Source organism: Ramularia collo-cygni (assembly GCF_900074925.1).
Source record: "Ramularia collo-cygni strain URUG2 genome assembly, contig: RCC_scaffold10, whole genome shotgun sequence".
Lineage (NCBI taxonomy): Eukaryota > Fungi > Ascomycota > Dothideomycetes > Mycosphaerellales > Mycosphaerellaceae > Ramularia > Ramularia collo-cygni.
Genome location: NW_019716264.1, coordinates 1,176,186 through 1,191,019, shown reverse-complemented (window position 1 = coordinate 1,191,019; position 14,834 = coordinate 1,176,186). Strand labels below are relative to the sequence as shown.

Genomic DNA, 14,834 nt, shown 5'->3' with positions numbered 1-14,834 from the left:
TCGAAGCATGATGCGCATGGGGAATGCCCACATCACTACCATTTGGGACAACAAGCAGCGATCGAGTGGCTCCAAGGCTTGGGCTACACAATTCAAGGATGGCTTCATGAGTTCGCGGCCGTGACTGTTGATGCTTACAAGAAGAAGCCCGAGCTGCGATTCAATTGGGGCCAAGTCCCTCTCTACGAGCAGGCGCAGAACGGTGGCACCCGGAGGAAAGTTCTGCCTTCCAACGAGGCGGAGGAGGATGCAGAGGAAATGCCGCCATTCGAGTAGAACCACACTTGGGAGTACCCTTCACCGTGCCGTACGCCGCGACTGCCTTGAGTACGACACGAGCGACGAAGTCCATGCGAATCAAGGTTGCGAGCCGACGGGGCAGTGCGCTCCTGTGTGGACAGGTGGTCGACTTTGCTGACATGTTTCATGGCTTCCTCGAGCTCGGTGGTCAGGTCGTTCTTCTCTTTGTCCTTGTGGGCGTCCTGGTACTTGATAATCAGCGGCTTGAGAGCCTCGTGCGGAAGTGCACCTATGCAGAGAAAATTAGCGAGAGCGAGCGCGCGGGAATATGCGAAGACTTCACACGCACTGTAAGATCTGCTCCCGAAAGTGGTCGTGAGTCGTCCGTGAGATAACAGCATGCAGCCCGGGAAGAGGGTATCCAAAATCCGAAGCTAAAATGCCACATGGGGCGTTTGGCGTTTGCCGTTTTGGGCATATCTCCGACTTCACGTCCATGTCCACATTCGCGATTACCAAAACAACAGCGATAAAGTGGAATCAACTTGAATAATCAACCCATTTACATCGTGGGCTGTATACACAAACGACCATGTCGTTGGATTCCCGTATGCAGTGTGCCGAAGCATAGGCATTTGAGATGCGGCAGTGGGAAACATCACAACATACGAACCATTAAACGGCCACCCACATTGCTAGACCGTAAGCCTAAGTAAAGGAAGGAGAAGGCAATCAAAGACTCGTTTTGTGGGGATGTATGAGGATGTCTTGTCCCAATGAATAATCCTCATATCGCCGGCTCTGTAAATTTGGGATTCACCTGTCTTTCTCCACGTCCATTTCTCCATTTTTCCTCCAACAAGAACACGAGCTTTTATGGAAAGAGTCAGCTCAACAATAGCACAGAGTCCGTGGAACGATGGCGAGAGTCACATAAAAATGCATAATAGACGGCGAAATGGTCATTCATGTTGGCGAGACGACCATTTCCAGAGCTGTCGATATGAGGAATCATCGACAAGAGTAGCGACCTGAGCTGCTCTCTCGACTGATTAACATGCCACTCTGCTAACGACAAGGATTCTAGCAGGCCTCGAATCGTTGAGCCTCCAGAGAGCGAGGCCTTGGGACATCGTGGGGATGAATGTGTCCTAACGAATAGTCCTCATATCAACAGCTCTAACTAACTGCTCTCTCGATTGATTGACAGGCCACTCTACTGGTGACGAGGATTCTAGCAGACCTGGGATCGTCGAGCCTACAGAGAGCGAGGCCTTGGGACATCGTGGGGATGAATGTGTCCCAACCAGTAATCCTTATTTCGACAGCTCTGACGAACTGCTCTCTYGATTGATCAACGGGCCACTCTGCTAGTGGCAAGGATTCTAGCAGGCCTAGAGTCGTCGACTCTACAGAGAGCGAGGTCTTGGGACATCGTGGGGATGAATGTGTCCCAACCAATAATCCTTGTTTCGACAGCTCTGACGAACTGCTCTCTCGATTGATCAACGGGCCACTCTGCTAGTGGCAAGGATTCTAGCAGGCCTAGAGTCGTCAACTCTACAGAGAGCGAGGCCATTGTGGGGATGAGTGTGTCCCGATGAATAATCCTCATATCGGCAGGGGGATGAATGTGTCCAAATGAATGATCCTCATATTCACAGCTCTGACCACTCCGGTCCCTCCCGTCGTCTTCGGCCGATGTCGACGGCCCTGCGTCATCGTAGAGGGGCAAGCTGCAAGTTGTTGTGACGGGCGATCCCGACTTAGCGCCTCCGCCGGGCCACTACAGAATTTCTGACGCCGCTTCGCGTCCTCTTCTTCTCTCCCCAGTTGCGAGTTGGCCCATGGCACAGGCCCTTCAGTTTTCCACACAGATCGAGTACACCTCCTTCTTCCCCGAACTGGCTCGCACTCCCGTGCGCATTCACCTGCGCGCGTTGAGCCTTCGTCAGTCACTTCGGTGCACCTTCCCTTCCCTCCCCTTATCCGAGCGCGAGCTACATCAGCAATTCGTCGCGGAGATAAGTAAGGAAGTACCAGGGAACGTCTTGTCTCCTGGAGACCGGACACTTTTCAAACAAAAAAACTGTCGCAATATGCGTCAGCCGTCAGTCACTGCGGTGCACCTTCCATTCCCTGCCCTTATCCGAGCCCGAGCTACATCAGCAATCGCTGTTGTAGTCTCGTCGCGGAGATAAGTAAGGAAGTGCTAGGGAACGTCTTGTCTCCTGGAGACCGGACACTTTTCAAACAAAAAAACTGTCGCAATATGCGTCAGCCGTCAGTCACTGCGGTGCATTCTTTCTCCCTCCCTCATCCGAGCCTGAGCTACTTCAGCTTTTGCTGCTGTAGTCTCATCGCAAAGATGAGCAAGGAGTGCGAAGGAACCTCGTTGGGTCCATTAGGGCTGAACACTTTTTCAACAAAAAATGTCGCAATATGCGTCAAACACCCTTCCCCCCACGTGGGCGCTGCCGAGATCTACCAGTGGCCAGGCCGAGATTGCGCGTCGGCAAGCCACGCAAGACCGGGAGGAGAAGACGATGGCCGAGAAGGTCGAGGCGGCAGAGCTGTCGATATGAGAGAATCTTTCACAAAACAGCGCCCTCAATTGCCCTCTCCGTTGTATAACGGGACTACTCTGCTAGCAGCAATAGTTCTAGCAGCCCCAGAGCTGTATATTGTGCAGAGAAAGAGCAAGGTCTTAAGACGTCATGAAGACGACTGCGGGTTTTTTGCGTCGATGAAGAATCCTCATATCGACAGCTCTGTAGGTTACAGAGCTCGCCCGGCATGGCATGAAACTTGATCTGCCAGCGGACTCGCCACACGCATTCGCCATGAAGTTCATGATGGACACGGGGAAGAGCTGCCCGTTGAAGCGCAGGGTGGAAGAGGTCGAGCCTGAGAAGGCAGTCGATGAGGAATGGGAGCTGATGGACGACTTGCCAGTGGAGTCCGCTTCCAGGAGGAGCGCCTTGGAGAAGAAAGCGGACTCAATTTGGCACAGCTGTATGAGAAACACCTCTGGATCGACGAGGACAAGCTGTTCTCGCTCGAGCCCATCTTTGGAGGTTCCACCGCATACGGAAAGTCGACTGCCCACGGTTCGTGGTGGATCTACCAGGTCAGGGCAAGAGCAAATCCAAGGAATTCAGGGCCAACCAGCGATCATTCGCAGCCATCCAGATCCGCGATGCCGGCCTTAACATCTCGCAAAAGATGTTTGGCTATCCTCAACTGGCGGCTACTGAGTTTCAGAAGTACGAGGCTGATCTGGCGGCCCAGACCAAGAAGCAGGAGGAGCGGGCTGCCGCGCAGAAAGTCAAGGAAGATGAACTCGCAGCGAAGAAAGCAGCTGCCATCGTCGCCGGAAACACTGACACTAATATGGATGTTGATCCTGAGGACTCGAAGCGTACCGAATCAGAGAGCATGCAGGTGGACGACAAGGACGACCAGCTGGACGTGGGTTTCAACCCTCGGACCGTCAGAGTCAAGTCTCTCTGCGATACCAGGACTCCTTGCGTCCAGATCGAGGTGCAGCAGCCTGACGGCGCCTGGATTGACTGTTGCATCTACGCAAACAGTCTACAGCGCAGCGCCAAGACCATCGGCATCGACATCTGTGCCAACGACGACCCCGTGCGCTGCCAGGCGACACTTCCAGACGCGACAATCATCAAGGATCTCCGTGACAACAAGCAACTCATGCGGGTCGATCTGGACCAGTACGCACCGGGCGTGGACGTCAACCAGGGAGCTTCCGGCCGACCACACTTCATCGGTGTTTCGCGAGAGAAGATCGACGAGTGATGTAAGATGTACAACAACTGGAAGAACCGGACGGACCCATCAGGCACAACAGTCCATGGCCTGTATGACGAGTAGCTCTTGATCGTGCTGCTGCCTCAGCAGAATGAGTTCACGATACTGCAAAAAGATTACCTCCATGCTACCAAGGAGGGTCACCGAGCCCTTCACAAGTTCATCGACTACTTCCGCGTCGTCCATTACGCCAACGCTCACCTCGGTAACTGCTGGTGGTACCAGAAAGCGGCGAGACTTGAGGGCGAGGTCACAACCGAGACGGATTACATGTCGATCTCCGATCCACAGTACCCATTCGCACAGGTGCCCGTCCCGAGATGGCTAGTCACGAAATGGAGTGGCTTAATGTCCAAGGATGCCGATGGCAACAAGACTCCGGTTCGCGCCTTCATGGCAAAATGTGCGTGCTTCCCGCACGAAGGAATCGGTCCCGCGCCGGACATTGAGTCGGCTTGCTTCCAGTCCCGACTTGCTACCGCCAGTGCCAGTGTGAACAGCGACAGCGAGATCTAAAAGCTCACCACCAAGGGTCGCTACAGCGTGAGAGCACAGAAGAAGGCTGCCAACGCTGCAAAGCCACCTGCCAAGAAGGCCAAGCCGTCGAATGAGCCGGCACCACTCAACGAGGACACCGAGATGAAGACCCGCGGATTTGGGCTCTCTGGAACGCAGCGACGAGGCCTCACTCACCAGGGTCGTGGCAAGCCTCTGGACACGGGCAAGGGCAAGGAGAGCAAGGGCAAGGCTAGAGCACCTTGATCAGCTCGGTGAGTTTCCATTGCCCATTCTTGTTGTAACATTGACTGGCTTCTGCCTTTTTTCTTCTCCTTCTAGGTCAGCATCTTGACGATAAGGCGCCATCCTAAGCTGAGGCTGGATGGATGGGTGGGGAGGGCAAACGGAGGCCACAACACCAAACGGATGGTGGTCACGATAGGTCTGCGAGTGATGGGGCGACCTGAGAAGGATTCGAAATCGACCATACTGGATGTGAGTATTTCCGGATCGTTATGTTTGCAGGTCTCGTACTGACTCGGCTTCCAGCGGATGTGACAAGAGCGACAACAGCTGCGAGCGCTCCAGCGAATACCAGTACTTCCTGGCGCTTCAATGACTGCAGTCATTGAGCTCCGCACCCAAGGTATCAAACGTCTTGTGGAACACGGACTCCAAAGGGCTTTCAGTCCTTCAATACCCTCGTCGCCAGCAGCCAGCCATCGACTCGAGCACTGGATCTTTGATCGGTTCCGGCAGCACCACTGAAAACTCAATTCAACCAAATCAGCGACCAGATCATGAGACATGATGGCGAAAGCTGTCATGTTGGGCGACCCCGAAGGTCGCCAAGGAAAAGCCATCGTGCACTGCCAGCTTTAGCTTCTCTTTCGCAGACAGAKAGCAAAGGCTCCGAAAGGTCTTCCAATGGGACTTCACGACCCACTCAAAGAAGTAGCGCGCCGAGACGTCAATTAAATGGACATATGACGGACGACAACAATCATCAGCGCCGATCATAATGCGTGATCAGCCGCGACAACGTGTTGGCTGCACACTAATATTCAGACTCAAACACTGCGCTACACCATTACCCCCGACAGGCTTCCGGGCTCCACGGCGCATAACTCAAGAGTCAAACTGTGAGGCGCCTGCAGAAGTCATCATCTGCATGTCATCAAGGCATCGTCAGTGCTGAGTGTACAGTGACGAAGGACTTACCGGCACAGCTTCAGTGCTGATTTGCAAGACCAAAGGGAGGGTTTGACCTTCAGGAAACGCAATTCGCGAGGCTCAAGGGAAGAACGTGGAAGTGAATTCGGTCGATGAGAGGGAGAGGCTGGATGGGCCGTTTGGCAACTTTGTGGTGTGCGAGTGCAAGTATATCGAATGTTGAGGAGGTAGATGAGATCGCGGGGCTGTCGATTATTCGGACTGTTGATTGGAGGGGGTATGCCAGGAAGACGAACAGGTATCGACGAGGGGAGGTATACCAGAAATGGAGGGAGGAGAGTCCGCGAGTCGAACGTCTGAATGCAGACATGTCTTGTGTGTGTTTTAATTGCCTTCCTCGTGACTGTGTTTCCATGCCTCTTGTTCGTTATCGTATCCAGGCTCGCTGCATACTCTCTCGGTCGAAACGTGACGTGACGTTGGAATTTTGGCAAAGGTTGATTACCCTTTTAGCCGGGCAAAGTCCCGAACTTTCTGTATCACTGTGCATCCCTATCCCCGATATTCCCGTCCCATGATTCTGATTGAAACGACGGCCAAAGACCACCCATCGTGCCACAAATCACACTGCCGCAATCGCAGACAAACGCGTGAGAGGTATTAGGATCCTGCTGACACTTCTCTCTGGAGTCGCGGACACTCAGAAGCAGCACACACGAATGACGGCCAAGAGGATCCTCGGATTTCAGACTCATGCCAACGTGCATGCATAGCGTATACACATGGACAGTGGTGCGTGAGTGGTAGGACGATGCCTATGCGCGAGAAATGCGCAGATCATCTCGTCGGCATGGCTATGGAGCCACACCAGATGCCAAAGACACGTGGAGCGTCTTATCTTATAACGATCTCACGCTCGCACTCGACTACCACGTCCGGCAATGTCTGCYTGGCATAGGAGCAGATGGGGCGCCTCTCGCGATACCGGAGGGTTCGAAAGCAATTGTATGAAGAGCGTGGAGCAAAATGGACCATGGATATGCAAGGCTATGCAATGCGAACCGTCCGAGAGACACACTCTCGATACGTCAGTTGTGTCTTGAGAACCCCGGACCCGACACAAAGGCGAGTATATCAGCATATGAACAGATGCATGTTATATGGCCATCCAGAGATTATCTCGAGGTGAACGAAAGCATGCCGATGTCTTGTACCTGCAGACGCGGAGGTAATATCGAAAGCCCGAGAGGCCACCAGAGAGGCCTGCATGGTATGGCAGCGAAAGCGAGAAGGGCAGGCTGTGAGACACAAGTAAGGGTCCTGGTTTCGACCTGCTCCAGATGCAACGGAGAAGCCAGAAGCAACCAAACCACAAGTCGCGCAAGCTACAGCTGAGATTCGGAATTAAGCCAGAGAAACACGAGGAAGGTAGAAAGGGGCACTCTCCGGAGGGTACCCTCGTTCTGAGCCCGTGGGAGGCTTCCTCCCTCGCGATGTCTCTCTCTTCAAGTGGTTGAGACACCTTGCAGGAGGACCTTTACATGTGACTCTTCTTGGCAGGCAAGAGGCCACCAACGCCATAAACAAGGTAGCAGGCCTTCCTGTTCATTCACGCATACAAACGTCTCCAATAAGTCTTTAAAAGCAGGTAAAGGTCTGAGAAGCAGCTGAAACACGCTCCAAGTGTCTCTTTCTTCAGACGATCGATTTCGTCAACATAAGTAGGTCCTACTGCCCGGTCCCTTGCTACATCCACACATACACTGTCATCGGGTTTGCGATGGCTCCCAAAGGAGACGCTGTTTTAGCCTCTTGTTACACCATCGACGGTGTTCCTCTCGTCCGCCCGGTCGAACTTTCCGACTACTCAGAGCCCCAGCCCTGCATCCTCCTGGACCTATCAGCACGTATCGGTCTTCCACTCCACTTCAGCTCTGTCAAACCAGACCGTCGCATCCAATACACCGGCTCAGACACACACATTGTCGAGGCACCCAACAATGYGATCTTGCACATGCTCTCACTAGAGCAGCAACCAGACGGACTCATGGTGTTCTCAGAAGTTACAGGTACTCCACGGCCCGACATCTTGATTGCACGTGCCGATGGCCAGGCGCTACAGACTAAAATCGTTCTACTAATGTGGAGATTTGTATCGGACACACTCAAGATTGCGGGAGCAGAGCACCTCTTAGACGATGAGAGGCAAGTCAAGTTCTTCGGCGAGATGACGCCTGGAAAGTTCGTGGAGTGGTGGAATACGTACGATGGAGCGGATGGGGAATGTCCTGTGAAGCTGTGATGAGTGGATAGTGCTACGATCAACATCATCAGGAGAGCGAGTTGCATTATGAAGAGACATCACCGAGCTGGCGAGGTGGAAGTCTCTCTGACCACCAGGCCGCTCATAGCATAAACAATCTTGCAACACATGAGCAGGATGATCATCGGAACACCTGAAAACATGTAAAATAGGGCTAGACACAAGGTACAAATGGCCCACGAGCGCGCTAGACATGGTTACATACAACAATATCTGATCTTCCCCCATATTATCATCAGAGCCACGAGTATGGACCAAGCCCAAGTAGTCTTCACAGCCAAAGCCGTCATCAAACTCGAGACAACGATCTCTTTCGACGTGGTCGTTGCAATTCAAAGCCTCGAAGCCTTCCTTAAAGAAACAATCATCCATCAACTTCCAAAGATCCCTCGTGCGAAAGTGAACTACAATATAAAGTCTCCCACTGATCTCGATGTCCCGACCACCAGCCAATCAACACAAGCYCAACATCATCCAATGGCGAAAGTGCATTGTCGTTGACCGCCTCAAACGAGCAATATAATGAACCCCCCACACGCATGACACGAGTCGAACGAAGTGCATATTCGCTGGGCCGGGCAGTTCGAACAGTACAAATGGCGTCATGCGTGGTCACTGTCGATCTACAACAAAGCTCCCGTCTCCATCACCTCGACTCCAAGGGGAAATGCGAATTTTCTCCCGCGCTGCACTTACCACTACGCGCTCACGCGTCATGGGTAGCTCCTTCCTTCGATGCAGCTCGGGTCACAACATGACAGACCGCTCATTCACTTGGATGCCAATGTTCCAAGTTTGGAAATCATGAATTCGTMAATACAACATCTCTTGACATTAGTCGTACACAGAAGTAGCTTCCACATCAATTCATCAAACATTCCGATATCATGCCGCAATGTAATGCAATGCCAAAATCGTCAGATTCATTCTTGTTCCCCTTTCCCGCGGCCGTGACAATTCCACCCCCACTCGCAATGTTATCCCCTTGAGCCGAACCAAAGCCGTGGAGCCAGAAACTACTCATCAGCGTGGCCTAGGCGGAGAAAGCGGTTCGTTGAATCGCTGCTCGTGCTTGAATCGCTGGTGCTCCGTTGTGTCTTGATTGTTGGAACGACCTCAGAGGGGGAAGAAAGAGGGTTGGCATCGTCAATGGGTGATGATGCAGAGGCAACGGTCTTTGCCTCGGAGTGTGGTACAAGAGTAAGGAATGTCGACTCGCGTCGTTGAGTCTGTTGTGTGGCCTCCATGTCGTGTGATAGATTGAGATGTTGGTGAATGGCCTTGGAATATGTCTTGCTTTGAATGGAACAAATGTGCTTTGAAGGAATTGGAATGGACGGGGAAAGGAAATGGCTCGGACACGTGCATTTATACGCCATCTATCGTACAGCTCAGAAATAGGGTGTATCCGGGGCGAGATGTCATGGCCTAGCAATTGCTGAACCTTGCACCCAGTCAAACAGAGCGCGTGATGTATCGTGCAAGCCATCCTTCTGTCCAGGCGAACCACGTTGCGAGAACGGTTCGGAGGTTATTGCATCTTCGGGAGGGAATGGCAAGGCCCGGAAATAAGATACATGGCGATCGCATCGCATGCTGTGCTCGGTCTAACAAGACATGTTACAACTTAGGCCGAGGTGAGGTCAAAGGTTGCAACATTTTGTGGGGAAGACACTGCCCAAATAGGTAGGACTTCTCCTCGCATGCGAAGAGACGCGATCTCGTCAGAGTACGACAACCACGAGCGCCTGCAAACTTCGCTCTCGTCGGTCGCTGCCCTTTGCAGGTCGTGCAAACTGTTGTATGGTAGCAAAGTTCTCCGATCGCAAAAGTCAAAGCTACCTTCATTTGAGAGCTCCATGCAGCATGCAGTCGTCAGAGAAAGTCAGCAAAGCTTACTACAGCAAACAGTCCCAATCGACAGGAATACTCGGCGTCTCTGCGTGCGACTCCTTTCAAAGACCAGTCGCTTTACCAAAGACGTTGGGATGTATCGCATCGGGAGTGATGATACATGAGAATGGACGCTTGTGTCACCACGCCACATGATATCACATGCCATTGGGTTTGAGGGAGTGCTGGCAAATTTCAGTGCCCTTCGATGGCCTTTTGTCGCTGGCGGGGGAGTCTTGGTCGACGATTTCTCAGATCCAGCTCCGGAAGCAAACGACGAGCGGTGGTTTTCACCACTTGATTGACCGCCGCGTCACAGCATTCGCATAGCTGCGACCTGGCGTTGTCCAGAGCAACAAATGATGCGGATGGGCGAAAAGAGGCCGGGAACCTGCGCTGGCACGACGGATAGGCGCGTTCGGCGGTGGCTCTGCCGTATTATTGCACATTGATGCGCTAGCTTGTGCGGCATGTCATCAGAGCCTGTGGCACATTATGCTTGATGTGGTGAAACCAAGCTGTCAACGAGTCTTGCCGACCCGGCGACGCGTCCGAAGTACAGGTGCAATGCTGCGGTGCGAAGTCCTTGGCTGGGCGGAGGTCGGCGGAAGAGATCGGCATGGTCGACATGTGTTTTGAAAATTGCTTGCAACCAACAAGGCGCGCAGGTGATTAGTATTTGAGGAACGAGAGGCTTGTACTGTGGAAGGGATAATCGTTGCAGGAAGGACGCAGGAGAATGATGATAATAAACGAAGGCATCGAACGCATCTCATTGCTGAACCTTGCCGTGTCTTGGCCGTACACCTGAGGAAAGAGCGGGTCGATGCTGCAACTTGCCGAGTCGATCCGAAAATCAACAAACTGACACCTGACGCATTCAATCAACCTGCGATCGCAGCGCTGTAGATGAATGGACCAATCTTCCCGCATCGAGTCAAGCTATAGCATGTCAAGAGTGTCGGAAGACGCCCGAGGCTGCCGCGTGAGCTCAACACCTCAATCTGAAGCCCCAACGCTGGCCATGCATGGAATAACGAACGATTCGCAAGCGGTAGGCCGCGGGGTCGCGAGTTTCGACCGCGCCAGCAAGGATGGGCCCTGTGCTGGCACATCGGAGCCGGCATTAGCTTGCATCGTGATACTGCTATAGCGCACGGGGATGTCTCTTCCGACGGCCAATTTGGCGCCAGCGTATGCAGCGCAGGTGGTGCACAGTGCCCACTTCTGACGGCCAGCGGCCTTCGCATGCCTGTTACTCGCGTGGCATCTTGACACTTGCTCCTTGCTCCTTGCTTCACCAGCATACCAGCGGACAGCGGCGGTTATCTGAGATGAGCTGCTTGGTCTTGTCCACCCAGCAGAATACCCGTCGTACAATGCTGTCCTGATGGAATTTTGTTTGCGTCTCCAACCTTTTATAAGAAATCCTCGTGCTGCAGCGGCCGGCCCTTGCTTCTCCTCCCTGTCCCAAGTCTCACGGAAAGTGCTTTGCAACCACTACGCTGTCTTTGCCATTGCCACTGCGAGAACCATTCTGGTGAGTTGCATCGCTGCCGCATCCTTCTCCATCTCCAGACCACTGACCATGCATTCACGCATACAGAGCGTTGACGCAACTCCACGTCGAACCCACAGCAAACATGTGCACACAGGTCATACACGAATATACCGCCTGCAAACACAAGATTGTGGAAAAGGTGCCTTGCGCTGTATCAAGACGGAATGCATGCGGCGTCCTCAACCCAAGAACGGTGATACATCACTCCAAATGCTTCAAGTGTGGAGGAGGGTGAGAGGTAAGATGACAACTCCATTACATCATTCGCCATCACTGCTAACATATCCGGACAGCAGCCTTGCAGCATCGCAGTGTGCAAGTACTCGGACCACGCTGAGGTGGCGATCCTCGCTTTTTCTGTTGGAACATTTATCTTCTTTGCACCTTGGTCTTATAGCGGGTTGGCGAAACGGATGGAAAAGGCGGCGTCTCACGACATGGACGGACCCGGCGGATTATTCCAGCGATATTGGCGGCTTTGTATTCTATCACGACTGAACGAATTTAATAATGACAAGCTGAACATGCTGAAGCTATGGCTGGTCCAATGGCAACAGCGATGCAGCAACAAGTGTCGACTTTCCACCACCGAAGTCCTGCAGGGTCATGGACGTGTCGTCTCGAGGGAGCTGAGCTGTGCCAAGGTAGACGAGCTGGCCGCCAACCTTCAGAAGATGCGGGTTGCGATGCGGTCTGCTACCCGAGTATATTCAGATCTCATCACACTTCAGCCGAGACTCCGCATTCATGTGAGATGAGAACCTTGGTGCAAGACTGGGTTGTCTTCCACACCGATGCATGCATGAAATTCTTAGATTGATCTCCACCACACCWGCCCTGCAGACCTTGTCTTAACATGTGCGTTGGATGGTGAGGTAGCTCCTTCGCGTCACTATCCCAGTAGTAGCACTGGCATCACTTAGTCATGCGAATCGTGGAGAATTTTGTCTGTCAATTCATTTCTCTACATGTACCCAACAAGGAAGGAACTGGCAAGGTTTCAGCTAGCGTTGGCCGATCTCAAGTAACGACTTCACCTCTGCCCTTTCACATTTGCCATCCTCAACTTGACAAACCTCAAACTTTTCACCGACCAATCGAAGCCCGGAATTCCAAGGCGATTCGTACGGATGTCCGTCGACATTAATTGGGAAACGCTCACCGGAGGTCCTGACGGCGAGGCATTGGCTGAAACCATCAGGGATTTCATTCATCGACGATTCCAGACCCTCCCGCTCCCGAAGCTGATACGGTCCATCACCGTGCACGATTTCGAGTTTGGCCAGATCTCCCCCGAAATCGTGCTCAAAGATATCGGTGATCCACTGCCGGACTTTTACGATGTAGACGAGGATGGCGTGACGGTGGATAGCGACGACAGTGGCGAGGCCAAAAGAGCACAGCGGCCAGAAATCCGGCATCCTTCGACACGGGAGCTAAGAGGTGTAAGCGGCTCCCGTCGTCAGTCTGAATTCGACATACTGGACAGATCTGGAGCCTCGTCATTGACACTCGGCACCACACCTGGCGTTTTGGGAACCACATCGAATCTGGGTTACTTCCATCTTCCATTGTCTGCAGGTCTTCCTGGAACACATACTCCGTTGGCTGCGGTCGCTGGAGCGCACTATTCAAGTGGGATTCCACAAGCACAAAATCAGCACCGCCATGCCGAATCATTCGCCTCAGTTTCTCCCAATTCGACGGCAACGCCAGCATCGTCACTGGACCACCCATTCTTCGACCAACCTCCAGGATCTGCTGCCGCCGATGACCTTGATGTTCCATTACAACCGCTGAGTCAAGAACATCGGGAGAAAAACCCAGAGGACCTTCAGGTTGTGTTTCATGCCACATACGCCGGCGATGTCAAATTATCATTGACCGCGGAGGTCTTCCTAGACTATCCAATGCCAAGCTTTGTGGGAATACCGCTGAAGTTGAGAATCACCGGTTTCACATTCAACGGCATTGGTATCATGGCCTACATCAAGAAGCGGGCTCATCTATCCTTCTTGAATCCAGAGGATGCAGAAGCTCTGGTTGGCAGCGAACCTACCCTGAATGACTTGGACGAAAAGACCGAGGATAACGCGCATCCCAAGATCGTCTCGAGCAAAGTAGGCATGCTACTCGAGGACATCAAAATCGAAAGCGAGATGGGCGAGACTKACAACAGCAGCGGAAAGTCCGTGCTCAACGGGAAAAATGTGGTCAAAGACTTCATACTCGAACAAGTCCGCCGCGTTTTCGAAGACGAGCTGGTCTATCCATCTTTCTTGACTTTCCTTGTCTGAGGATATTCATCCATACACCAACATGATGAACGTTCTCGAATGCGGAATCGCGGTCCGAAGCCAACCAGCATAGCTCTCGCGGCACTTTTGTCATGCAGGCAAGCGGGACTCACCGCAAAGTCAAAGAGTTACCTGTCCTACTTCGGATGTATGTACGACCTAGCTGTCGCGCAGGGATACTTGCAGCTGTCAAGAAAGAAAAGAGGAAAGAATGCCGTGTAACGACGGACTCAACCATTTATGAATGTATTACATGTCATGCCACAATGAGTCGTGAGCCGCTGTCAACACTGTAGTACTGCTGGACACAACATGAGCGGTCGAGTTTGCAGCACGCGTTGGTGTACAAGAAGGAGAAGGAGGAGAGGGAAAATCGAGCACCGCAAAGAATCATGAATCGAGCTTTTGGAGTTCTGCAAGAAAATCAAGTTTCGAAAGGCGAGTGATCCACTGTGAATCCCTCTCTTCCAACAGGTCTGCTAGCGAGTGGGGGGAGGGACTCCACCACCCACTGTTACACGACGTACGGCTCTCGGAGAGCAAGCTATCCGGAGTTATGTCGAATCGGTGATTTAGATACTCGACGCACTGCTATCTATCTAGGCGTTAGATTCCGATCGGATGAGACGGAGCTGCTTCTCGCTGCACTGCTTATCTTGTGCTAATCGGTTGTGAGAACGATCGATGCTATTGAAATTCCCGAGGGAAAGATCCGGTTAGTTATGATGAATATATCGTAGCATTCGCGAGACTGCTTGCTCCGGCTATCTAAGGTATTCGATATCACTGCAGTCACAGTCGTCGCCACTGCGATTTTCACATCATGCCATCACACAGTTTCTCATTGACCGTCTATTGCCGGGTGCATTGTCGTCGCCACACTAGCGTACTAGAGCTGTCGATATAAGAAAATCATTAACATAATAGCGCCCTTAAATGCCCTCTCTATTATATAACGGACCACTCTACTAGTAGCAAAGGTTCTAGTAGCTCCAGAGTTATCTACTCTATAGAGAGC

At 52.5% G+C, this 14,834-nt stretch overlaps 5 protein-coding genes; 4 read left to right on the top strand and 1 right to left on the bottom strand.

The window, feature by feature from the left end:
• Nucleotides 1-3,169: 3,169 nt before the first annotated feature.
• RCC_07031 (uncharacterized protein) lies at nt 3,170-4,141 on the top strand (the record flags this gene model as incomplete). Its single annotated transcript, XM_023772291.1, has 1 exon — nt 3,170-4,141. One exon carries the CDS (start codon nt 3,170-3,172, stop codon nt 4,139-4,141), a length of 972 nt encoding a protein of 323 aa, XP_023628059.1.
• A 3,381-nt stretch (nt 4,142-7,522) lies between these two features.
• On the top strand, nt 7,523-8,044 carry RCC_07030 (uncharacterized protein; the record flags this gene model as incomplete). Its single annotated transcript, XM_023772290.1, has 1 exon — nt 7,523-8,044. The coding sequence occupies one exon, from the start codon at nt 7,523-7,525 to the stop codon at nt 8,042-8,044; it is 522 nt and encodes a 173-aa protein (XP_023628058.1).
• Nucleotides 8,045-9,081: 1,037 nt separating this feature from the next.
• RCC_07029 (uncharacterized protein) lies at nt 9,082-9,312 on the bottom strand (the record flags this gene model as incomplete). Its single annotated transcript, XM_023772289.1, has 1 exon — nt 9,082-9,312. One exon carries the CDS (start codon nt 9,310-9,312, stop codon nt 9,082-9,084), a length of 231 nt encoding a protein of 76 aa, XP_023628057.1.
• Nucleotides 9,313-11,348: 2,036 nt separating this feature from the next.
• RCC_12160 (uncharacterized protein) lies at nt 11,349-11,856 on the top strand (the record flags this gene model as incomplete). XM_023772288.1 has 3 exons in its annotated part: nt 11,349-11,498; nt 11,565-11,757; nt 11,813-11,856. 3 exons carry the CDS (start codon nt 11,349-11,351, stop codon nt 11,854-11,856), a joined length of 387 nt encoding a protein of 128 aa, XP_023628056.1.
• Nucleotides 11,857-12,649: 793 nt separating this feature from the next.
• Nucleotides 12,650-13,816, top strand: RCC_07027 (related to Mitochondrial distribution and morphology protein 12; the record flags this gene model as incomplete). Its single annotated transcript, XM_023772287.1, has 1 exon — nt 12,650-13,816. The coding sequence occupies one exon, from the start codon at nt 12,650-12,652 to the stop codon at nt 13,814-13,816; it is 1,167 nt and encodes a 388-aa protein (XP_023628055.1).
• Between the last annotated feature and the right edge of the window lie 1,018 nt (nt 13,817-14,834).